The 26,314-nt window shown below is 46.4% G+C and overlaps 1 protein-coding gene across 2 annotated transcripts in view; it reads left to right on the top strand.

The window, feature by feature from the left end:
* The window catches only part of SH3KBP1 (SH3 domain containing kinase binding protein 1), a 1,359,457-nt gene that overhangs the window by 102,616 nt on the left and 1,230,527 nt on the right, over positions 1-26,314 (top strand). The window contains exon 2 of one of the 2 annotated variants that reach the window (XM_086934589.1): positions 5,719-5,822. The exons of the other annotated variant lie outside the window; for it this stretch is intronic. Coding sequence (XP_086790715.1) covers positions 5,768-5,822 — 55 coding nt within the window. The 5' untranslated portion in view covers positions 5,719-5,767. The remainder of the gene's footprint in view (positions 1-5,718; positions 5,823-26,314) is intronic. 2 annotated transcript variants of the gene reach the window in all.

Genomic DNA, 26,314 nt, shown 5'->3' with positions numbered 1-26,314 from the left:
CTTTGTTTGTCTTCAGCTTTCATTACAGACAGATGAGACATATTACATCTGACTTAACTTAATCTCAATGAACCAAATCACCCCTATTAGCTTTATCATAGGCCTGTAACCAATCCAGGCCTTCAGCATTGCTTTCCCACAATGCAACTATCAGGCTTATAATCATAAAATTATAAATATGCAAAAATTGCATTTAGAAAAAAACATTTACAACTCTTTCTAAGATAGTTAGCAAGGATTATCAAAATGAAAATCTTCAACCCCCAGGTTTTGTCGGGGTGGTGACCAATACCAAAGCTCGTGCCTACTACAGTAGTCTGTGAGATCCCTTGTAACACAATACTGCTCTTCAGGCTTTAGCACAGTGTAATAAGGGTCCACCCTTATACCTATAGGCTTTTGTATAAGCTTCCCTTCACAATAATTATATCAGACTTACTGCCTTTTTCATAACTTTTCATAATTAAGTGGAAAAACACACTGGTCTTATAGTAATCAATTTGAGGGCAGGACAAATCCTGTCTCTCAGAAGTTCTTCTTAAAGGTATTTTTCTCTGTTGATCACAAATGGTCTAAATAGACACTACACAGTCAAGCCTGACCAAAAAAAGCTATTTGGCATGCATGTAGTGCTAGATTTCTTCTGTTTTCTATTACAAATTCGGTACAATACAGTACAGTAGTTTTTCTATAGTTTTACAGTGAAAAATTATGAATTTAGAACGAACATATGAACCATCCAAAGGCCGTGTACATGAGAGAAACCTGATTTACTGGTAAATCTGTAAAAACAGAAAGAATGCCGGTGCCTGAAGCTCATGTTCAGAGGTCCGCGGAAGCCGCAATTTAACGTCAGTTTGCCTAATACCAAGACTGTGTCTAGTCTAGAATCCACTTTTTGCCTCTTTAATTCTACTAGACAATCCATGCGCCTTTATCTCACTCTTGCATATTCCTGTTTTCTCCCATTGTGACTGGTTTTCCACCTTTGTCTTCCTTTGTCTTTCCAATCTATGGGTTTTCCTTCTCTTGCTTTAGGGGATATATCTGATGCTGAAAAGTAAGTGATGGTCCCCAAAAATAAGTGCCAATGGCCTCATCTGCAACCACTTGCTCAAATTAAGTACTGACTTTGTTCGCAATTTTCCCAGAGTCCACGGACCTTCGAAAAATGTCAAGGCCTGTGAGAATTACTTTCCTTAGTCATGGGCGGGGGAGGGAGACCTTATTTAGTTAGTCATAGTCAAATCCTTTATTTGATCAGATATAAAATGATCATAAAAGTACATGATAAAAAGCCTATTTTCAATATTCATTTTCAATTTAGGCAATAAAATAATTCATTTCATCCATATTTAAATTTTAACAACACTCAAGAATTATCCAAAATATAAAACCGGCCATTACCCTATCAGATCTCAATTTAGTGTACAATAGTTATTAAGTGCTCTATCCAGTGACCAATGCTATCCCCCTCTTTTTTCTTTTTTTCATGCAGGCCCATAAGAACGAAGCTAACGAAAAAAAAGTCAAGGGGTCAGATAAACTTTTTAAAAAATATAATGCCACCCGGCATTGATTAAAATTCATTTTCTGTAATAGTGGTTTTAGGTAGTCATTCCTCGCCTTCTCATATATCCTGCAAAATAAAACTAAATGCAAATCAGTTTGTTTTGACAGTTTGTCACATGGGCACAGAATTAGATCAGCATGATTATATATTTTATCAGGGTAACCTATCATGAGTGGGATCATTTAGTTCATTTTAATTTCTCTGGGGGGGGGGGTCGGTAATGTAGGTCTCTTTACCGTCAGCTGAGCAGATTTAGCCCTAACCTGTTGACCCCGCACTATTGTACGCAAGTGAGTGGAGACTCCTACTTGGAATTGTAGAATAGTGCTCTTTGCCTACGGGTGTGAGATCATTGGGAAATTAAAAGATCTTCTGGTAGAACCTCAAACCATTTCTGAGATGCACAGTCTTTAAAAACAACATGTACATATCTTTCCACAAGCTACTTAAACTGTACAGTCTCCTTATGCAATAGAACACAATAAATAACGTTTCTGGGGTGCTCAAACATTTTTAAGGGCAGAAGAATGTGTAATTCTTTAAACTGATTACTTGAAAGTATGGACTTGAAAGTAAGTAACTGTTAGATTTGTTTACTACCTATCTCTTGACAAAATAATATAAAGCACTTCAAAGGAAACACATATTGTTAACCTACATTGATTTTGTTAATTCAAAAGTTTTTTTAGAACTTTGAGTCTCTTTTTATTTCAATTTGATGTTTTTGGTTTTAATTTTACAGTGATGTATAGGTCTCTCTCTCTCTCTCTCTCTCTCTCTCTCTCTCTCTCTCCCACTTCCCATCCTCCACACCCCGTAGAGTGGAGTGGCATAAAGTAGAAGTAGAGTGGCCTAAAGTGAAGTGGTGTATAATGTTGTAGAGTGTCTTAGAGTGGAGTGGCATAGAGAGGAGTAGAATGGTCTACCGTGAAGTAGCTTAGAATGTTGTAGAGTGGCATGGTGTAGAATGAAATGGAGTAGAGTGTCATAGAGTGAAGTGTGGTAGAGTACAGTTGAGAAGAGTGGAATGGAATGGAGTAGAGTGGAGTAGCATAGAGTGGTGGAGAGTGGAGTAGAGTGCCAAAGAGTAAAGTGGCATAGAATGGAGTGGCATGGAGTAGAGCGGCGTGGAGTGGATTAGAGTGTCATAGAGTCGAGCATGCATGGGGTGGTAGTGCACTGTCATTAGAGGCAACATATTTTCAAAATATTCAATTGAAATGATCATTACATTTCCAGATATACAGTTTTACTCGCAAAACAATACAGCCCACAAAGGTTCATATTTGGAAATGGCAGCATCATATGTATTGATTTGTTTTGATCATATTAAAATATTTATTTTCACCACACCTTGGAAATGCAAAAAATGTGCCTCATTTGTGCTTTCCAATTCTGATTTATTCTGAAATATTTGCACAGTTTATTTACAGGTATTTAAATTGTGTTGTGTGCTAGAAAAAAAGCCTTTCCTTTCACACACCTAAATTGTCAGATAAATCCTCTCACTTTGAAGTCCGAGAAAGAAAAGTAAACAGCAAGCTCCATCCGAAGACACAGCCTAACATGTGATCTCTGTCTTTGAATGCACAGCAAATATGACAAGATAAGAAAAAAATTTAAAGGCCTGTTTACAGAAAGCAAGCACTCGTGGAGGAATACAGTAAACAGCCTATGCTCCACGGAAGGGTCAAAGACATGCTGGACAGTCTAAAACAAATAAAGCCAGCAAATAGAAAGCAAGCAAATGTGAGTTACAAACCACAAATCCAATGGTAAGCAGTGAGAGGAATGCATTCCCAGGGAAGCTTTCTGGATATCACCAAGATGTCTTTATCAACCAGACAGCTGCGCTGTCTGTACACTTTGACCTAATGAATGGCCGTTGGGGCTGCTAAACTGTGCCTCATCTGCTAACATTCTTGGTCTTCCTCCAACCATTTCAGCCATTACACCTGACATACACATCTCAAGCAGCATCAGAAAAGCCCATAATGACCATAAAAGATTGTGCACATATAATTTAAGGTGACTAGATGTTCTGTTTTTGTAATAGTATGTCCCAACACCTAAGCCCCCTTAGATACATGTTTATGCTTTTGGGAAGAGTGTTCATTGGCCGTCATATACCAGATTTAAAAGGTACATATGCTCACTTGTTTCACCTACCACTGCCTCAGTAATTCAGTAATTAGTCTCTTTAAAAATACATTGGCTGTGCGGTATCAGGCTATCCATGCAGCACAGCAGTCAGGACCCTCACTTTGCTAATATTTCTACTTCTGATGATTCAGCTTTAGAAACCTTTACTTTTCTATGAAGCAGGCGGACTCACCAGGGAACAAATGGCTTTGATGTGCTATGTTACCCACTGTAAAAGTGTCATGAGTTTTAATTTATATAAATATTTTGGCCTCAAATCATAACCGTTTTCACAGCTTTGAAAAAACTGCAATTTTTAGGTAGTTATATAGCTTGACTGGCACGTACATACCGTCAGAAGATTTGATTGCATAAATTGATCATTTGTTTTTAAAATGTTTATCCCTACTAATCTGAACGTTTTAGAATTATATGGCTTTGTACTCATTCTTATATGTCCATGCACAGTAGCCAGTTTGTAATCCTACATCTATGTCTCACCTGTTTTGTTTTTTCTGTCGAGCGTAATAGATAGCACATTTGCTACCTGTTAACCACATCAGCGCGGCGCAGATTTCTGCGCTGTGCTGAACGTTCTAATGAGCCAACGGGCTCATGACGGAACGGTTCCATCATGAGCACAGGCCAACCGACGCTCATGACGGAACGGTTCCGTCAATAGCATCGAAGGGGTTAAGAGGCATATTCAGGCTTACCAAGACATACAGGGGATTTGAGCCCACCCATTGTTTGGCTTTCCTGTCACTCTCATTTGCCTGGTTCTTATTTGTTTCCCAGCTTGCCAATCTTGTGTTTGTCCCTCCCATGAAGCTTAACCTCTTTGCCATCTCTTTGGTTGGTTGACAGCTTGGCCTCCACTGCTTAATTTTCAAGCACTACATTTTCTTTTGTGTTGGGTAGTCCATGAGAGTACATGTGTTTTCGAACTGTCTCGCACCTGTTCTCTCTTCCTGCACTCAGTGTTGCTCTCTGTCCCTGAGTGCTTCTCACCGCCCTCCCTGTTCCACTTGCCCCTGTGCTTCTCCCAATATTTCCCTGTGTTGTTGTTTCCACCTGCCCTGTTGCTAATCTTTCTGAGAATCTACTGTCCTCCTTGCACACCCCCTTGCAAGGAGATTTCTATTGGCTTTACACATTACCATGCTGTTATGAGTCCCCAAATTCATCCTATGTTTGATGTTACCTTTACTTCACAGTTTTCATTATCCTTCTGTGTGTTTCCTTTCTCATTCTAAGCACCTCATTTCTTAAATGTGGCTGCCACAGAGGTTGCAAATGCATTGTCAAGTAGGGTTTTTGTGTCATCCACTAAAGCACAATAATACTTTGGACAGAGGGATGGTGGATAATGTGTTGGCTTTGTGTTCCTTCAAGGGGGATAAAGCAGACACCAAGTGGCAATATTTTTCAAATGTAGAATGTGACTGAGGCAGGGCTTTCATGTAGTAGACTGAGACGAGCATGATGGTCACAGGTGTTATTAGGCATTTAGTGGGGTTGTAACCCCTGGTGGTGTACGGTTGTTGTATTGCTCATGGGATTGGTAGTGTTGCTGTTGCCTCAGTGAACATATTTTGAGCTCACCTATGCCATTTAAGAGGGTGTTGTCCCCTCAGTGTGTGCGTCCACCTGGACGGGACCCTGTGCCAACCGCCAATCCCCTAATTGGTGGCTGCAGGGATGAAAGTCCAGGCATTGTCATAAAGTTGTGTCCCCATCTCATTTTTAGATCGAACCTACCAGCCAGTGTAAGCTGTCTAGGTGCAAAAGACCTATTGTCGGCTAACCAAGAAGCCTATTGTTAAACAATAGTTGACTTTATTGTCATTTTCATTTCCTTACTTCTTATTCAATGTCTATCCTTATACCAGCTTTTCCTTCTTGTGTTTGTCCCTTCCCTGCAGTAAATCCCCTGTTTACCCTCTCTTTTACTATCTTTCCACTGCTCACTTTTAGGAAACTATTTTTCTCTTTTTGCTTAGCGCTATGTGATCGTTGAAGAAGGCTGGTAGGCAACAGAGCAATTTGTAAATGTCTTTGTTCAGACAAAAGGTCCCCAGCAGCCGAGGACATGCAACATCTCCAGGTAAGTGGCAGCAACTGACACACTGCCAATTCAAACAATATTCTAACTGAATATAATGGAATGTAATGGTACGTGAGTAGCGTGAGGTGACTATAAAGGCAGTAAACGGCCTCGCGCTACCACAAGATAACATCAGTACTAAAACAAGTGGCAAACAATTTTGTGGCGGCATCCAGCTTGCGGGAGCGAGCAGGGGCACGCCACAAGCACGAGTGCAGTGCTTGAAAATGAGCAGACTGCTCTCCCAAGTGCGCGTGCCCACCACTCGCGGGCTCACCTCCTGCTCCCCCTGACAATCCATATGTTTTCTTACTGCCTCCCCACGCCACTCATAGTTCCTCTTTCTCTCCTATGTGCCTTATCCACTCCAACTTCATGTGATTGTTTCTCCAATTTTGATCTCTTCACCCATGCCCCGTGTCAAGCTTCATGTTACTGTTTCTCCAATTTTGATCTCTCCACCCATGCCCCCGTGTCCAGCTTCATGTTACTGTTTCTCAAGCTTTGATCTCTCCACCTGTGCCCCCGTGTCTAGCTTAATGTTACTGTTTCTCCAATTTTTCTCTCTCCACCCGTGCCCCAGTGTCCAGCTTCATGTTACTGTTTCTCCAATTTTCATCTCTCCACCCGTGCCCCCGTGTCTAGCTTCATGTTACTGTTTCTCCAATTTTCATCTCTCCACCTGTGCCCCTGTGACCAACTTCATGTTACTGTTTCTCCAATTTTGATCTCTCCACCCATGCCCCTGTGTCCAGCTTCATGTTACTGTTTCTCCAATTTTGATCTCTCCACCCATGCCCCCGTGTCCAGCTTCATGTTACTGTTTCTCAAGCTTTGATCTCTCCACCTGTGCCCGTGTCTAGCTTAATGTTACTGTTTCTCCAATTTTTCTCTCTCCACCCGTGCCCCTGTGACCAACTTCATGTTACTGTTTCTCCAATTTTGATCTCTCCACCCATGCCCCTGTGTCCAGCTTCATGTTACTGTTTCTCCAATTTTGATGTCTCCACCCGTGCTCCCGTGTTACTTCTGTCCCTCTCCCTTTTGCCGCTTCCACAGACACCCTGTGTTGCGTCTGCCCCTCATCCCCGTGTTGTCTGCCCCCAACTACACCCCCTTATTGCTTCCCCCCACCAGCCTAAAAAAATAACCACTGACAGAAACTCAGATGCTTTATTTAGTCCCAATGAGTTTCGATTGTCGTCGTCACAGCCCACAATGCAAGCACACTATGCCCTTTCAAAAACATTGTTCATGACATACAAAGAAACAAGACTTTGGAGGGTAGTGGGGGGCAATTGTATAGGAAATATAGAAACTCACAGCAGTATATTGCAAAATCCAATTTGTCGACAATGCATTTGCACTTAGTATAATTCCACATAATTTGGTGTTACTTATCACTTTTCATTATGTATCTTGGGAACATATTTAATTAGTAAGAAGAAAGCTAATGAAACTCCATTCTATGCATACGACCCAGTAATCCTTATGTGTATGACCTGGGTGTCAAGATGTTAGAAGTTCATAAACTGGCATTTTGACATAAATATACAGTTAACATTGGATGTTCAATGTTAGTATATGAAACAATGCATAATACAAAAAAAAAATCGAAAGCCAAGTGGCTCCTTATGCCATATTTTCTTTCCCAATTTCGTCCATTTGTTAATTCAGAAAGACCAAAACACCGGCAAAGTGGCCATCTATTATTTAACATTCGAAGAAACAGGATGCATTTACATTTTCTTGCTTTGTTTTTAATTTTTAACATAGCTTTGAAGGCTGGTATGCACCACTTTATGAGTGAACCAGACCATTATGAAATCTGTCCTGGTCGTAATTCGTGCCAATAAAGTTCTTTAAGAATTTGGAATTGTGTGATCCTGATTTTTCTTTTTTTTAAGTTTTGCCTGTACAACGCTTGCGATATATCTGGTAAAGAAATAACAAGCATTGGCATAGCCAATAGATCTCGCCTTTGGGACCTTATAAGTGTTTAGTTATCCAGCACAATCTCCTTGGTGCAACAACATGAACCGCTGCATGGCTAAACACTTATAAGGTCCCAAAGGCGAGACCAGTTGGCTATGCCAGTGCTTGTTATGTTTTCTGTTTGCCCATATTGCACAGTATTTTGGTGATGTGGCACAGCATCAGAGAAAGGCATTGGCAAAGCCAGTAGGTCAAAAAGGCTAAATTTATTGGGTTTGCTAATGCTTTTTTTTTTAAATGCGGTCACCCTAATAAAAGTGATTGTTTCAAAGAATAGGAGACTTAAATCAAAGGGCTTTTAGAAATTGCACGAGTGAAAGAGAAATGTGGCACTAATCTGCTGGTACCTTTTGTGGTTATCAATGCCCTCTGGTTTTGCCATCTTACTGTTTCCTGATGTCTGAAAAAGACAACGCGGTTGCAGTTTAATATTTGGCGCTTCCTATGCTACATTGCAGTCACTGAGAATTTGTGTTATGATTGATTTTGGTTTTTCCCGAGGAGGGAACATTCAGAAGTATTGATCAGGTAATTACTGCTGCGCCACAGAGCCTGTCTGAAACCGCAGCAGGGAGAACGCCTTATAACGGATTGCTACCTCCTATACTATCAATCATTTCCTTAACACCTTGGGTGCTTGAGATATTTTCCTCCTGTGCTGCATTCCCTGATTTACCACTGTTCATGACGAGCTCAGCTCGTCATGAGCACAGCTCAACCGTGCCTCATGACGAGCTGAGCTCGTCGTGAGCATCGAAGGGGTTAAGCAGGCTTTAATCGGGACGGGGCTCATTGTGTGCTTCTATCAGAGCAGCTGTGCTAATGGACGCAAACACATAATATTTCTTTTGTATGAACTTTATTTTGTTTTTTTAATCATTTGAAACATGGAATGCAAGGTACTCCCACTGGACGTCAGCACATTTCTCACATTTATACCCAGGCACTGATATAGTAGGTAAGGCAGTATTTTAAACACTGCATATGATATGCAGGTTTTTGTCAGCTCCCACTGCATCAGTTCTCCTGTCCAGTTTGCCTGCAGTCAGCTATCGTCTGCTGCCTGTCTACCAGCTGTCCTCTGTTTGTTCCATCTCTGCTTGTTTCTTGCTCTGTTTTGCCTTTCTGCCCTCTGTTTTGCTTTTCTGCTCGTTTTTCTGCCCTCCGTTTTGCCTAGTGCCCACACCGCCAGCGCTTGCCCCGCAATGCACATTATCCACTTACATACCAAAGGAAACTCATGAGACATATTTGTGGGAAAGCAGTGCTGCAGGTTTATTTCGTACAACACAGGTAGCTGTTAAGGTGGGTCATCTTACAGGCGATCCAATGCGGCAGCCCCTCGCTGACCCGCATGCCTAAGGAGCCATCTTGCACGGCGAGACGATGCTCTGACGGTGCAGTAAATTACCATTTCGTTATACTCCCGCCCCCCCCTGTCAGGGCGGAGCGATGAGGCACACCCCCTCGGGTCAGGTTCAGGCCCCCCGACCGCCCGAAGGACTAACGGGGCGCCAACGCTGTTTCCTGGAACCTCCTTCGGCTCCAGGTTCTTGGCTCAGGCACCCTTACTGTGCCAGGCAGAGTTATCTAGACTGTATCCTTCTGCCGCAGAGGTACCCTTACTGTCCATCTGCTTCCAGATCGCCCTGTGACTCCGCCTGCAACACAAAACATGACCATTAAAAATTCACAACTTTTACTCCGCCGCTCTGCAGCTGGGTCAGGGTTCCGGGTGGGATCAGCGCAGAGCCTAAGGGAATCCTGGTGGGAAAGAGAGGCCGAGCCCAGTTGCTGCGCCGCTATATACCATAAGGAACGCCCCCATCTCCCAGGTGAGCCCTCCCTATTGGCTGCTTGCGTAAGGAGGTCGGCTCAGGGAGGGGTGCCGCGCTAAGGACTCTGCTCGCCCGTCGTGTGGGACTAGGGCGCTATCCCGCCCATGCTCCCCTGCGTGTCGCGGTAGCTGTTAAGGTGGGTCATCTTACAGGCGATCCAATTCGGCAGCCCCTCGCTGACCCGCATGCCTAAGGAGCCATCTTGCACGGCGAGACGATGCTCTGACGGTGCAGTAAATTACCATTTCGTTATACTCCCGCCACCCATGTCAGGGCGGAGCGATGAGGCACACCAATGGTCGGTTCAGGCCCCCCGACCGCCCGAAAGACGAACGGAGCGCCAACGCTGTTTCCTGGAACCTCCTTCGGCTCCAGGTTCTTGGCTCAGGCACCCTTACTGTGCCAGGCAGAGGTATCTAGACTGTATCCTTCTGCCGCAGAGGTACCCTTACTGTCCATCTGCTTCCAGATCGCCCTGTACTCCGCCACAGCTCTGGAGGAGGCCCACGTCGATGACAGAGCCCCCCACCTACCCAGTTACTTGCAACTTGCTGCTGACAGAGCCTCCTGTACGTCTAGGAGAAAGACATCCATACCCAGCCCAGACAAGTGCACCCCGTCGCTCTCGTAATATCCTTCAGTTCTTTCTTGTATCAGTGCATGCCTAATGAACCCCAGGCCCCTCCTCTCCATAAATTTCTGCATGGACCTGTTGACCGTCCTGCGGGATTGTTCTATTGCAACAACTGATCGTGCACCACCCCAGGCCTTGCGAGGGACAATTTCTGACCATATTAACTCAGTGGCTCCTAATTGGTTAGTTATTGCCGACACATCCCTCTGCATTGTTTCAATTAGTGCCCTCCTCCCCACTGTGACCAGATCATTCCCTCCCAGATGGATAATGAGGATGTTGGGAGGACCGCCCCGTGCTGCTAGACATTGTTCAAGCTTGCGCCTCAGCTGACCCCATCTCATTCCAGGGAAACCCAACCATAGAATTTGTGTCTTTGCTAAAGCCAGATCCCATCTTCTGGATATCGCCCACTGCTCCAGCCTGGGAATGTAAGAATGGCCCATCACCCACACGCAACAATCAGCTGCAAGAAACAAGACACCGTTGAGTTACACTAACAAAGGGAGAAGACCACGCTGTACATTAATGCTTTATTTATAAGTGAACACTGCACTCCACTCGAAAAAACGTGATCCTTCATAACATAACACTACAAATTTTCTACATGTACGTTGCCACTCTTGATCCGACATGCCCTAAATACAATGACCTATCGCTCCAAGTATGGCTTTTCTTTCACATATGTCACATGTAACAATCGCATGGCCCTCATTGCGGCCAGAAGTATTCAAGGGCGAATGTATCGCTGATAGCAAGAGGATGACCACCTCCCCACCCTCTTGACACCTTCCTCGCCTAGCCCAGCCCTGAATGCGGCGGTAGCTGCCCCTATCCTAAATGAGTGACTGGAGAATTTCTGACCTGTAGCTGACAAACCTGCCTTAGCCAACACTGTGGCCATTACTCGCTCCAACTGGAATTTAGTAAGTGGTGAGCCGTCGGCATGTATTAGGAAGTTACCTGCCAGCAGTGGCCTGATCTTCAGGTAATCCCTAACCGTGGCGACCGGGCAATATCTGGAGTCCTCTAGCGCCTGTAACGTGATGGACTCTCCCTTCCCTACCTGATCCATTTTGGATTTACGTAACCACAGTACTAGGGAATCCCTGGCACAAACATCCATCATATCCAAGGCTCTCCCCGATCTATCTGATTTAGATTTGGCCACTAGCTCGCTAGCCCTAAAGGCGCCAAAGAACGCTAAGCAGAAGGCTGTCGAGAAAAGGTGAGCTTCGAACGCTGAATTTGTGACGGACGGCACCACATCCAACATGCACTGAAGAGCGGGGAACTCAATTCCTGCCCTTCTGTCGGGGAACCTGACTTCATCCCTAGCCCATCCCTTCACTGCTGCCCTAATCTTGAATGCACTCGTGGGGTCCTCTTCTCCATTTAATTGGGTCTCATGTTTGAGTGCCGCCAGGTGGCCGCACACCCAGGAATGTGCCTTGCCAGTCTCTCTTGCCCATACCACGAAAGTCTCCACCTGTTCTATGGGACTTAGGGCCGCTGCTCCCAGGGACAAGGTTACTGCACGGAAAGTGGTCAGCTGGGCCGCATATCTTCTTCTGGTGGCCTGGGCCAGAGAACGTTGTCCCATCCTCTTCAACCGCTCCCCCACTGAAGGAGTCGCCATAATGTTGCTGGGAATGGTGTCATCGCCTCCCTTGCCTGCGGCCAGGCCTCTCGGAATCATGGCAACTGAAAGCGAGAGAGAGCGTCAGCTACCACATTCTTAACACCTTCGATATGCCTAGACCTGAACTCGATGTTATTCCGTAACCCAGCCCTGACTAATTCCCTCTGCAAGCTTAAGACTAACGAGCAGTTGGCAGTCAGACCGTTGATGGCTTGGACCACGGCCAAGTTGTCCGACCAGAACACCACTTTCTTGTTGCCCAATCCCTCTGGCCATAAATGCAGTACAACCACAATGGGGAACAGCTCCAGGACTGTTATATTAGCAGTCACTCCTTTCTTGCGCCAAGCGTCAGGCCACTTCATGGCGCACCACTCTTCTCCAAAGATCACCCCAAAACCTTCTCTACCGGATGCGTCTGAAAACAGACAAAGGCCTTGGCTGCTTTCCCAGGGAGCCCTCCATATCACGGTGCCATTGAAATTCCTCAAAAATTCATCCCAGATCTGTAGGTCTGCTTTCAACCCCGGACCCAGGCGCACTAAGTGATGCTTCTTTTCCATGCCGGCCGTACCCTTTGCCAGCCTGCGGGAAAACACCTTACCTGCCGGTATGACACGCGCTGCAAAGTTCAATTTGCCCAACAGACTCTGGACCACCTCAAGTGTTGCCTTACTCCTCCCAACCATTGAACTAATATCCTGCCTCAGGTCGCGAACCTTGTCAGCTGGGAGTCTGGATTCCCCTCTAATGGTATCAAGTTCTATGCCCAGAAAAGTCAGTATCTGTGCAGGCCCTTCAGTTTTTCCAGGGGCTAAGGGAACACCTAAATGCTCCGTCAGCTCTTCAAAGGCTTGCAGGGCCTCTGAGCATTCCTGGGAGCCATCCTTGCCAAAAAACAGGAAATCGTCTAGGTAGTGGGTGACTTGGGAAATACCATGCTTGGCCGTGAGGGCCCACTGGAGGAAGGAACTGAATGCCTAGAAGTAGGCGCACGAGACTGCGCAGCCCATGGGCATGCAGCGATCAAAAAAGAATGCCCCCTCCCACTTGAAACCCAACAAGTGCTGACTGTCTGGGTGAACAGGTAGGAGGCGGAACGCTGATTCGATGTCTGCCTTGGCTAACCACGCCCCCTTGCCCGTCCTCCTAATCATGTCTATGGCCATGTCCAGTGAGCAATAGGAGACCGAACACGCCCCTTCCTCTAGCCAATGATTGACTGAATTGCCCTCCGGGTAGGATAGGTGATGGATCAAGCGGTATGCCCTGTGCTGCTTTTTTGGGACCACTCCTAGTGGAGAAACTAAAAAATTCTCTAAAGGGGGTGAAGGAAATGGCCCTGCCACCCTCCCCAGATCAACCTCCTTCCTGATCTTGTCACTGACCACCTGTGGTAAGTCCCTGGCCGATTTGAGATTCAAAGCGTCCCTGGAGCCCAGGGGTCCTCTGTAAGGTATCCTAAAGCCGTCCACAAAACCATCAACCAATAGCATTCGCTCCCTTACAAATGGATACACTCTGAGTAATGGTAAAATGCTCTGCAACACTATGGGATATGGGCCTTTGCATCCCCCTGTCTTATTGGTGCGCTCCGTCCGTTCTCTATGCTGTGAAGGTAACCTATTGCCTGTCTTATTGGTGTGCTCCGTCCGTTCTCTATGCTGTGAAGGTAACCTATTGTCGTGCTCCGTCCGCTCCCTGTGGTGTGGAGGGGGGGGGTGGGGGGGGGGGGGGGGGGGGGTTTGGCCGTTGGTACAAGCGATTGCAGCGTGTTGGGCACCGCATTTGCTACACTCATGGGCAAACTTACACGCTCTACCCCAGGTACATGTCTCATTATTGAACATTCTGCAGGTTCCTGAGTTAAAACGTCTCGGTCCGGATCCCTGGCCCCTCCCCCGCCCCCCCGAAAGGGCTGTTGGAAAGAACGCCTCGGGAACTGTTCCCACTTCTGGTCCTGTTCCCACTTCTTAGTGTCAAGTTCGCCTTGTGCATTATAAAAAGTGTCCCTCCAGGGGTGGGGAATTCATATCGCCCGACGCCCAGAACATCTTGTTTGCTGACAGGGACAACAAGTAATTATGTTTTTATTGTCCGTCGGACAAGTAGGCTCCACTTCCTGCAGCAGAAACCTTTCCCAGAAAAGAACTTGCAAAATCCTTCTAACCTGCTTCCAAATGCGTGCTGCGTTTATTGGCATAACTTTCTACGATTTAATAATCCTTTGATTCACTGACAATACCCAGAAGTGCTTCCCTCCTTTCTGCTTACAGCGCAAGGCACGCACTGACATCTCTTTGAACGTTGCGGGGCAGGCCTGCCATACGCTTTTGGAAAAGGAAAAAAAAAACTCTGCTTACACGGTTTCATTCAGAGTGCAGGCTGTAACTCACAACTGCACGCTGAAAGCATTTAGGCCAGTCACCGTTGCTTGTAAGCAGAATGCACAAGTACTTCATTTCACAATAATCCTGTGTTTCCAAGTCTATGCACTCCCCAAAACCTGCCTCGTGGCCCCATCATTCAGAGGTCATTGCCCTTGTGCCTTTGGTGTAAAGCACACGGCCTATCACCACCAGCTGCCGAGATCACGGCTGCTCCCCAACACTGTGGCTATTACTGTGATCGGAGCTATTATCAGATCATTCTCAGCCCACAAGGTAAGAGGCCGCAAAAGCGTAGTAACATATAAATGATAAAGTTGCATTTGTAAAGTTGAATTTTCTGTAAACTATGACGGGCAACAAAATATTGTGCCCAGCCCCACATCAAAAAAGTGTTGTCAAAATCCACTTTTTGATGTAGGGCCTTGCACAATATTCTAACATTAAGTTTATGGAAAATTCATCTTTACAAATGCAACTTAAGCATTTATATTTATATTTTTAACACGCTGTTGCTGCCTCTCTTACCTAGTGGACTGAACTCTGATAAAATACCACTCTAACCCTATTTGTGCGTGTGTTTGTGACCAAGGATGCATTATTTTATAGGATTTTGACAACACTTTTTAATGTTTTAGTGAATTGAAAGCTCGTGCGGTTCTAAAGCTAAAACTACTGATTAAGGGCCCCCCACCAATAAAACCTGGGGCATAGTGAACCCCTCCCTATAGCAGCTACAGCAGAGGTGAGTTTTTTATGGGCCTCTCATCTACAACTTGGCAGATAAGAGATGATTAACTAAAAGAAAATAGAAGATGGGTTGCTAGAAAAGGGAGAGAAGGATGGAAGAGGGGCAAAGGATAGATGAGTGGGCGAATGTATGGGTGGATGAAAGGATGGATGGACGAGTGGATAAAAGGATGAATGGATGGTTGGGTGAAAGGATGGATGAGTGGGTGAAAGGGTGGATGGGTGTGTGAAACGATAGACGGATCGATCGATCAGTGGATAAAATGATGGCAGAGTAAATAAAAGTTGGAATGGATAAAAGGATTTCTAGTAATATAAAATCTGAAAGGATGGGTGTATAGCAAAGTAAATGAAAATCTGAGAGGATGGATGTATGGCAAAGTAAATTAAAATCTGAGAGGATGGATGAATAAATGAATGGCAAAAGGAACAATTGATGGTTGAAAGGCGTTATTGTTTGAAGGGTAAGTCAAATGATGGATGCATGGGTGGATGGATGCGTGCATAGATAGTGGCTGGGTGCGTGCATAGATAGTGGATGGGTGAACAGATGGGTAGATGTATGGAATGGCTGATGGATTGAATGGGAAGAAAGAATGAATGATAGAATGAATGACTGAATGTAAAGGTGAAATGGTGGACATGAGCAGACAGATGCTTGGATGGAAGTGACAAAGGAGTTTTAAGGAGGTATGAGCTCACATCACTTACTTGGTGCTGTCAGAGCATTGGTCAAAGTGGGGGGTATTTTAACTTTCTGGCTACTCCCTTGAATAAAACCATCAAAGGGCTGTTCCTTTTACTTAGTAGCAGAGTATGACTAAATCACACACCATAATCTCCTTTTTTTAATAAGAACCCCATCTTCGCATCCCTCAGCACGTAGAGGATACTACCTGTCAAAATGGAATAAGCTGTGCAAGCATGGGCTGTGCATACCTTGATTTGTGTACTATACTGAAGATGCTAGGAACAATGGTAATGCAAGGCTCAACTATGTCTTACATGTGATCCACATGGTACCTGAGCTACACTGCATATTATCTTTACAGTGACCTGTGCAGGACATGAGCTGTAAAATAGGTATGAACAGTGCTGTGCATCATTCATGTAAGGGTAAGGGATAGTGCATGAGGGAATTGTTAAATAGAAGGTGTAAAGTGTATGAGCTGCACTACAGAGGATACAAGTTGTTCTAGAGATGAGGTGTGTCATGCCCGTGGGTTGTGCAGGAGCTATGCAGAACATTAGCTGTGTGGAGTTTGAGCTTTACTTTGCATGAAGTCTGCATGGTATGACTTGGAGAGGCAACTAAGTAAATTGCTGTGGAAGGCATGACCTTTCTTCTTAACATCTTCAATGACAAGTCAGTGCCTGCTGTAACCATAGTACCTTAATATTTTTTCAATGGCCTGTCTTCGGGGTTTTCTAACGGATGCATTTTTCTTGCTGGCTTCCTCAAATCCCCCCATCGACTCTGAAACAAATTGGTAGTTTCTCAGGGAAATAATATAGTGACAAATTTGCATTTGCTTGCTAGATGTATGGTCGCCCACAGTTTATTCGGCTTGTCGGGATGCTAATGTTTAAAACAAAGTTGTGTAACATGTTCATGGGTCAATTGCATTAAAGTTAGGTCGAGCAGAGAATTCAAGTCAGATATATTCAAACACAGTCAGCAGGAATCTCAGCTTGCATTACTGACAGGGGATACAATAAAAGCAAGTGTGCATTGTCTGCAACATTTACAAGTTGTGGCTATGTGTATAGCTTCCAGAAGACTCCTTTATAATGTGCAAGTGTATAAAGAAGAATGGAAGCAATATTGGAGATTTTATTTTGAAAACGGACAATGTACCCCAAACAATGTGCTCCTTGAAAAAGGGATTAAGAGAGCAAAATATTTGCAACTTAAAAATGGTTGTAGTGTGCAGAAAGCTACAATGTAGAGTTTGAAAACATTAACTACCATTGCACTAAGGAATCATTTAATACATCAGCTTTGGTGCATGTCAATATTTTAAAAACAAAATAAAGGCAAATCAACGTAAAACTACTTTAAAAAAATTGAGGGGGCTACTTCCAAGGGACTACTTTGTCAAACAACGTACTTTGCCCTTCTAAAGTATATGTTTTGCTGGTATATACCCTATGTCCATCAGCCTACCCTGACATTTCCAATGCTGTATTGGGTGTTTTGATTGGCACTGTGGTTCCTGAGATTACCCGCCTCAAAGGTTTGGGTTCTCTCTCTTTATTATATTAGTATGGAAGTAAATACATGAAAAAAGTTCCATTGGGACAATAGAACACCAAACGCCGATTGCAGTTTTGTGGATATGTTCTTATATTTCCCATGTTAGGGATCGTTGTCTCTAATAATATTGTAAAATGAGCCCTGGCATAATCAGAAAGGCTGCTATCCAAGCTCTTACATGAGAATGCGGTCATACATTGAAACTTCATTGTTTGGTACCAAATGGGACAAGTTGATTTTTTTACAGGACAAGAAGATTTCTTAAACATTTTGTCCTTTGGACAAGAAGATATTTTATAAAATTCCACACCCCTGCCCTCTTATTATTTCCTGTCCTGCACATATGTTTAAACCAGAGCTGGATATCCGTATGATCCCACCCTATGTCAGGGCAGCCAGCCATGGTTTTCCTAAATTCTTGGTCGTACCAGAACCAGCCCATCCCTCCGGACTCCCTTGTCCCTTGCTGGATGGAGTTGGCGTATTCCATCAGAGCCTCACTCTGCTCTGGGTCCTTCTGCACTATGATTGCTGCTAGTATGTTAAACGCCTCGGTCCAGTTCTCTATTGTCTTCTCGGGCCAACGCTGATATCTAACCTTGTTGTCCTCCTCTTTCTTCCCCATCCTCCTCGTGTCTGCACCTCCTTTGTCATGCATTAACAGTGTCAAAATGTCAATATATTCCCTCCTCCATATACCTTCTTTGGCAGCTTGAGGTACCTGTCTGGCCAGGGAGCATCCGCCTTTTGACTTCATGCCAGGTCTGCCCGGGCCGGCCGGTTGTAACGCCACCACTTGTGCCGAGGCGGCCCCACCCAGCACAGGTTGAACCAGCCCCACTGAGCCAACCCCGCCATTAATCGTACCATTCGCCGCGCTCGTCGCCGCACTGTCTACGGCGGGCGCTTGACCGGCAATCTGCGGAATGAGGCGGGTGACACCTTGATGGATAATGGGGGCGACACTTTGAGGGGTAATGGGGGCAACACTCTGAGGGATGACGGGTGTAACACTCTGAGGGGTGACGGGGGTGGCAGGCGGCAGCACTGGTGGTCCAGCTGGCAATGGTGGCCCCGCTGGCAATGGCGGCGCAGCTGGCATTGACCCCACAACTGCGGACATTCGCAAAGCGGCCGTTTAACTCCCGGGGCCGTGTGACCCCAAACTAGATCCCTGCTGAGCCCATACTTGCATCACTGGATCAGCTGTTGTCAGCCCGAGAGGGGGGGCCAGCCTTACTTGTGCTGCTGCCATGGCGTCTAAACGTTTTTGAAACAATGCCATTAAGCCCATCATATCGTCCATTGTCTTACCCATTTAGGCCAAGTCTGTTATTCCCGCCGCTGACTCGTGCACTACGGCAGGTATTGCAGGTATTTCCAAGGGCGTCACGGCGGGGGGTGGCGACACCGGATGGTTGTTTCGTGCTGGCACGGCCGGGAATTCCTTCCGGGTGAGCTTCCGCTTGCGCGTGGACCTTCGCGTCCCCTCTCCGGAGCGTCCTCGGGGGCCCCAGGTCGGCCGGCCTCCTCTAGCCTACGCGCCTCGATGAAACCCTGTGCCCATGCGGGCCCTTTAGTCTGCGCGACTGCCAGAAATTCTGCCCACAGCCCATCTTGTGGCAACGCGGCGCCGCGGGTGCTCATTGCAATGGCTTCTACCCTTCCGGGTTCCTGCTGATATCTGTTCAATCCTATGCCGCTGCCAATCCTTGTACGCGTTCCTGAGCGCAATCTGCTGATCTACTCCTTTCTCCTATGTAGCTGCTAATCCTTGCGACGTGTTCCAAGCGTGATCTTGCAATCACCGACGAGGTAACACGACGCACGATCAGCGCAGAGCCTAAGGGAATCCTGGCGGGAAAGAGAGGCCGAGCCCAGTTGCTGCGCCGCTATATACCATAAGGAACGCCCCCATCTCCCAGGTGAGCCCTCCCTATTGGCTGCTTGCGTAAGGATGTCGGCTCAGGGAGGGGTGCCGCGCTAAGGGCTCTGCTCGCCCGTCGTGTGGGACTAGGGCGCTGTCCCGCCCATGCTCCCCTGCGTGTCGAGCGGTCAGCGGCATTCTGCTAGTTTTCTGCTTTCTGTTTTGACCTCTTCTGCTCTGTTTAGCCTTTTCAGCTCGTTTTCTGCCCTCCGTGTTGCCTTTTCTACTCGTTTTCCGCCCTCTGTTTTGCCTTTTCTTCTCGCTCGTTTCAATGCCCTGTTTTGCCTTTTTCTGCTCGTTTCTTCCCTCTTCTCGCCATTTCCTCAAGACTTGGCATTTCAACAGAGACCTTGCACCCCAGTGCCCAGATACCCGCATCGGTGACAGTGCCGCGCTCTACAAATGCTGATTGATTGATATACCATGAGTTCTTTACTTGTAGCACATGTCAAGAAGCGTACATTTAATTTTCAAAGTGCCCTTTTATAACACCTTCTGGTACTCACAGAGGTACTGTATCAGTTGCGTTGACAGTGCTACGGGCATCCACATCTATGCTCCTGTATCGTCCTTATGCTAACCCAGTCCCCACCCAATCAGGTCTCTTTCCGTCCACCTCAGTGGCCAATTCAGTAATCTCTTGTGTTCCGCAATCGTCTCCTATACACATGATTAATTCCACATTTTTTTATTGCATGCAAATGTATGCCTTGGTGTTAGAGCCTACAAGATATTTGTATCTTTTAGGATAGTTTTCTGTCTTAATGTTGGAGTCTTGTTAGTGGTTCGCTGAGGTGCTTCATCCTAAAATGAAGAACCATAGTTCAGAGGGCAGGTGTTTGACTTACATGAGTCAGAAAGCTGTTTCTGTGGTGTATTGGGAGGATTTTGCATGTGGTTGGGGTTTAGACATATATGTCCCTGGTGACTATTTCAGGTCTTTTCTATGTCCATGTGGCATTTCTCAGATACAGCACCAGTGGCGGCTGGCTACTCCAAGAGTGGTGAGGCAGGCAAATGAGTAGTCGGTGGGTGCATGTAAGCGCTACATATTAATATAAAAAGCCACTTACCTCGGATACAGCAGCCACGTCCTCCTTTCTCTGGTCCTTTTCTCTCATTGAGACTCCAGCGCGGACCCCAGCCAACACCCTCAACCAATCCTGGTGCTGCTCTAATGCTGTGAACCAGCATGAGAGAAGCATCAGGATTGGAGGGAGCGGCCTCTCTTGACACTCCGGAGTGCACTGGAGTTCTGTGCTTGCTCTCAACCCAGCTGTCTAAGACAGCTGAGTTGAGAGGTTTAAAGTGTGCATGTCTGACTGGCATTCGCAAGACAGCTGACCAAAGAGACATATCCACTTTAAACTAGTGCGCATGCAGCCCATTACTCCTCCCTGCTGCTGTCACTCAGCAGGCCCCGCCTTGACACTCGGTTCGGAACAAGATGATGAAAAATAAAATGGTTATAAATTACCTTTATTACTATTTTATTTTTCATCCAGTGGGGCATTTTAGTTCTAATGGAGGAGTCGTCCCTGTGCAGCACAGAGCTGTTTTATCTGTTATAGGGGTATTGGTTTAGAGTTTCACTGCCAGACACTGTATTTGAGAATGGGGGGTGGTCTTAGAAGTCAGTTTGAGGCAGCCTTGCGGCTACTGCGTAAAACTGGCATGACACCTGAAATGAGTGCACCTGCATTTAACTCAGAGGTCAGCTAACTCATAGGTGGCCATTGACCATCTGCACGAATGGTGGTTTCAGGGTGTTCTATTCCTCCTAGCCTGGATGTTGTTTGAATGGATGTTCTAAAGTGAGAAAAAGCAGTGGTTCTAGTGTAATACACCGTCCCTGCTGAGTAATGGCACCAGGGTTCAGCAGGTGAGGTAGGCCGGAAGTATGGCTGAGGCAGTAGGAAATGGTCAGCAGGGAGTCTATTTGTGGGCTCTGAAGGGAGAATAAATGGAGTTGCCAAGGTAGTGGACTGAAACCTCAACAGTGAAATAAGGATGCCAGAGAAATGTAGTCCACATTTACAGGGGTGTAACCTGCTAAGGAGTGTGTGAGTGAAGAGGAGGGGAGCCTCTAAGAGGGTGTGCTTGGGTGTAAGAAAGAGATTTAGTTCTGAGAAGAGGGAGAGAATTGGGTCTTCTTGGGGAGTGGAAGATGGATGTGGGGTCAGGTGACAAGGGAGGAGGGGGCAAAATGTGATTGATGCTTGAGGTGGCACTGGGTCCTGATATGGAGTGGAATGGTGAAGGGTGCTTCGGGAAAGGAGAACAGCAGCGAAGTAGGTGAAAGGGGGTATAGGTGGATATCATAAACAGTAAGGGGTTCAGGGCAGGCTGGCAAGAGAGAGACAGTTATAGTTTGGGAACTTTGAAGTGTAGGGGATGTAGAGATGGTCAGAAATGTGGCAGTGACGGTCTGTTGGGGCATGGAGCTGACCCCCAGTCAAATGTCTTCTATCAAGCCTATAGGTAGCTATACCAATGGGTTCGGGGACAGGAAGGATGTGGGCCCCTGGCATGGGTGGCGAACTGCTGCATTGGGTAGGCAGACAGGTAGACGAGGCCCTCTTCCTCTGGTTCTTGGGTTGGGAACATGGAGTGTCACTCCCTGCAAATGAGCAACTCAGTGGAGAAGTGTGGCTCACTGGTTAGAGCAGGCAGACCCTGAAGCAGAGGTCAGACCCGGGACCAGGATTCAATTCCCGACGCGGCAGGGTCTTGAGCTCAAAATGTCCACGGACTCGATAATTCTCGCTTCGGTGCCTGACCTAATCATGGGTTCACACTCTGCAACTCTGGGCATTAAGCTTGCTTAATCTCCACAACGCCCCCTGCGACGGGATGCCTGGCTTTCACTGTAGGGGCTATCTCACAGGGAAAAGCCAGGACGGGTTCCCAAGGCAAGCGCTTAGAGACCCCTGGGTGATAAGCGCTATATAAATCCAATATACAATACAATACAATACAATACAATGAAGTAAGAAGTGTGGGACACAAAATGGGCCCTTCAACACCAACCAGTGCTGGTAAAGTGATGAAGTCAAATACTACAATCCAGTATGGAAAAATGTTGGATACTATGAGATGTTGGGCGAAGACCAGGGGCATGAGAAGATTCCTTGAAAAAGCAGAGGATGGTGGGACAAGCTGAGGGAAGAAAGGTCATGATTTGAAGGATGGAGACACGGGAGAAGGATCTAGGGAATGTGAGGAAGACACTGGTGGACAGGAAGACTGGGTGACCAGGAGTGACAGGGAGATGCATGGGTGCTGCTAAGATTAAGGGCTGGAGAATGTGGCCATGATGGAGACTGGATGGAGAGGGCCGGAGGCGCGGATGGTGGCCGGAGGGCGGAGAGATGGCCCTCTGAGACTTAACAGATGCAGGAAGGAACAGAGGTTTCAGGAGAAATGAGGAGAGGGTGCCATGTTTAAGTAGCATGTGCATTGTGGTGCCCCTGGCAGCAGATAAAATGCAGATTTTAGTGATGAGCATGTGTGACAAAAGAGATGTCAGAGGGCCAGAAAAAGTTCTGCAGAGGATTAGTAAGCTGTAAATGCTTTTATATTTACATTATTTTTCAAATTTTGACTTGAAACAGATTTGTCATTAAACCTGCTCGCATCCAGCGTTCACCGATTTGAATGCTGTTCTTACCATGGAAGATCTGCACCAATTGCCACAGAGTCCATTCCAAATGACTATTTGTATTGATGTCTGCGGCACATGAGTTTCAGTGCACGATTACTTCAGTTTTCTAGGGGCAGGAGGATATTCAGATATTTTTTTTTCTGTATATCATTTTTTCATTTGTGGACTTTGGATGGGGGGAAACGGCTGGACTTGCATTATGTAGAGGAAAGTGTGCTTTATGATAGAAATGGAGTATGTCAGACACAGACCAACTGAAGATGGAATCCGTTCATAGACCTAATATGAGTAGTCGGTGATTCACCGATCTGAAACGTAAGAGTAATTATGGTCATTTATGAGACTTGTGGTGGAAAATCAGTTGAAGCTTAGGCATTATTACATGACAGGTATTTTTAGGAAAGGGGTTTAAATATGAAAGAATTGTGCCGTAGATACAGCAATCGAATTAACATTTCATTTGCGTTCGAGAATGATTGTAACATGTTATGCGTGTCCATCTGGATTGGTTACTGTAGTATCTTATACATGCACTGCAGGAATGTATGCCCTTAACATTTGCTTTTTGCACATTGAATGATGCTGAGAGACAATATGCTCTCAAAAACATTGGCTTCTCTTTGGGTGACTGGCTATTTTCCGACTTATCTGTTGGGCATGCATTTTTGTTTTGTTCAGACTATAACGTTTTGTCCCATGTTTTGGAATGTTTGTAAGCAGATACATTTGAAGTGCATTTAGTGAGGCTACCTTGTTGGTTTCGTTTAATTTTGAGCGCTTCCTGTGCTACATTGTAGTCCCCGTATGGGTGTTTTATGTTTGATGGTAGGAGTTTGTGAAGATAAAAATCTAGAACGTTAGATTTGGCAAATAGTGCCTGAACTGTCTGAGCCCAGTATGTTTTGATGGAGTGGAAGTGTCACTTTAAGTTAAAATATACCCCTGAGATGGTAGAAGGATTGGGCTGATGCTTGAAATTACTGCAGTTGGTGTATGTGCAAGAGGGACTTTGACCCAATACAGCTGAGACTATTAATGCGATTCCAGATGATATTGTACAATCTTTGAACGGTGGATGAGTGCATTGTAGAATCAGATTTTACAACATGCCATGAAATTGGTAGTGAATGGCTGTTCCGCTGGGAAGTATAGGGAGAAAGAATTGGAGATCTATTTCAAGGTGAAAGAAGAATTGTCCACCTAAGTTAACAGCTTGTTAAGATGGCAGCAATTTGTTGCCGCGGTCTTTATGAGGAGGTCTCACTCAGATTAAATTAGTTCTTGAAGTGCATATGTGAAGATCTTTAACTAAGAAAAGATTGAGAGATATTAGTGGACAGAAGTTGGAGTAGAAGTGGATGAGTGGGTCTGTGGGTGCACTCAATCCATGGCATGAAAAAGTATAGTTACCCACCCTGTTCCTGTGGGGTAATGTTTTGTACCTGAAACGGCCCAGTAGTTTTTTTGGGGTCCATTATATAAATTACCAATTTACAGGAAGTATTCAGTTGTATTAGTATATTATCTGTCTAAGCAGGTGGACTTTCTTTGTTAAAATAACATGTTCTCTACAATTGCATGTTTTAATAAGAGCTTTAGGAAAGAATGACTACATATGGAATCTGAAAGAAACAGGTTAGTGTTAGATTCCTTACCTTAGAATATCCCCAGGCAACAGACTGGATCTGGAAAGTTTTGCGCAGCAGTACCCCTGCGCGTCGGTAGGCATTGTCTGCGGCTCCACGTCCATCATCGGCGTCGTGATCACCGGGATGACGTCGTCAGAGCATTTAGACGCAGCCCTTGTGTGGTGACGTCAGTTCTTCTTTTTTCTGCGCCTGCAAGCACAGATCCAGGAAGAGCAGTACTCTTAGTCATTTTTTGACTAACTTTTTGATCTATTTTGGATCACTTCTCGAGTCGATCTTCGACTCGCGTTGCCGGTAGGGATGCCTGGGTTTAAACCTTGTGAGGATTGTCACCACTTGATGTCGGTGACCGACCCCCACCGTCGGTCCCTTTACTGTCCAGGGGCCGATCACGATGACAAGTCGTGCCCCGACTGCCTGGCCTTGACCTCGAAGGCTAGGCGGGAGCTGTGGCTACGGAGGAGAGGGCTGCTTACAGCGTGGTGTTGACTAGGGCAGCCAAGGCCTTGGCTCTTGAGCTCCCTGTCGCGGCCGTGAGTACTAACCTCCTCACTGAGGTGCTCAAAACGCAGGCAAGCTCCTCAGAGCCTCTCCTGCCGTTTAAAGAAGCCCTCACTGATGTTCTGGTGGGCACCTGGTCCAAGCCCGCTAGGGACCTTCCTGTAGATCGGAACTTGGCCCGACGCCACCGCCCGGCTCCGGGGGACCCCAGGTTCCTGTCCGTTCACCCCACCCCGAGAGCCTGGTGATGCAGGCCTCTATATCCCAGACCGCATTCCCGACCGCTCCTCCGGATCGGGAATCTAAAAGGTATGATCAGTTTGGGAAGGAATTGTTCTCCTCCCTGAGTTTGGGGTTGTGGTCTGTCAACACAGCCTGCCTTTTGGGCCGTTACACCCACTCTCTGTGGGATACGGTTGCGGAAGTGCTGCCGCAGTGCCCGGTGGGGGTCCAGGCACAGCTTACCCAACCTTAGCGGAAGGGCGGGATGCAGCACGCTATTCGATACGGTGTGGACTTGATACCAAGGACTCGCTGGGTAGGGCGATTGCAACGATAGTGGCGGTTCGCCGCCATGCCTTGCTGAGGTCCAACAACTTTTCGGGGGATGTCCAGGCCACCCTTATGGACATGCCTTTTGATAGCCGTCGCCTCTTTGGCGACAAGGCGGACAGTGCCCTGGAGCGTTTCAAGGACTCCAGAGCTACGGCCAAGTCCTTGGGCCTCGGTCAACGCCAGGAAACTTTCACTTTTTGCCCCTTTCGTGGCCAAGAAAGGGGCGCCCCCACACGTCCAGCTAGCCAGAGGCCGCAGAACCAACTGAAACACGGTCGCAAACGTGGTTACCGCCGTGGCGGTGCCGGGGGACAACAGCAAGGTCAGTCCACATCCGCACCTGCATCATCTGCCTCAAAGCCCTCCTAGTCCGAGCTTTCAGGCCCATTCGACGCCAATGGGGGCAGGGTTCGCCATCACCTCCTCTACTGGCGTACCATCACATCGGACAGGTGGGTGCTGCAAATCGTCCGAAGGGGCTACTCCCTCCCCTTCGAGGCATCCCCTCCAGCCATGCCACCGCAGTGTCCCCACATGTTGGGGGATCACTTGCAACTTCTGCAGGAGGAAATTATGGCCCTCTTGGCCAAGGGGGCCATCGAGCGCGTTCCTGGGCCAGAAGTAGGACGTGGTTGCTATTCACACTACTTTCTGGTTCCCAAGAAAGGCAAAGGTGGCCTACGCCCTATCTTG

This window comes from Lissotriton vulgaris, chromosome 8 (assembly GCF_964263255.1).
Source record: "Lissotriton vulgaris chromosome 8, aLisVul1.2, whole genome shotgun sequence".
In the NCBI taxonomy this organism is placed as follows: domain Eukaryota; kingdom Metazoa; phylum Chordata; class Amphibia; order Caudata; family Salamandridae; genus Lissotriton; species Lissotriton vulgaris.
Note: the sequence above shows the minus strand (reverse complement) of the source record. Positions and strands in the feature narration are given on the sequence as shown.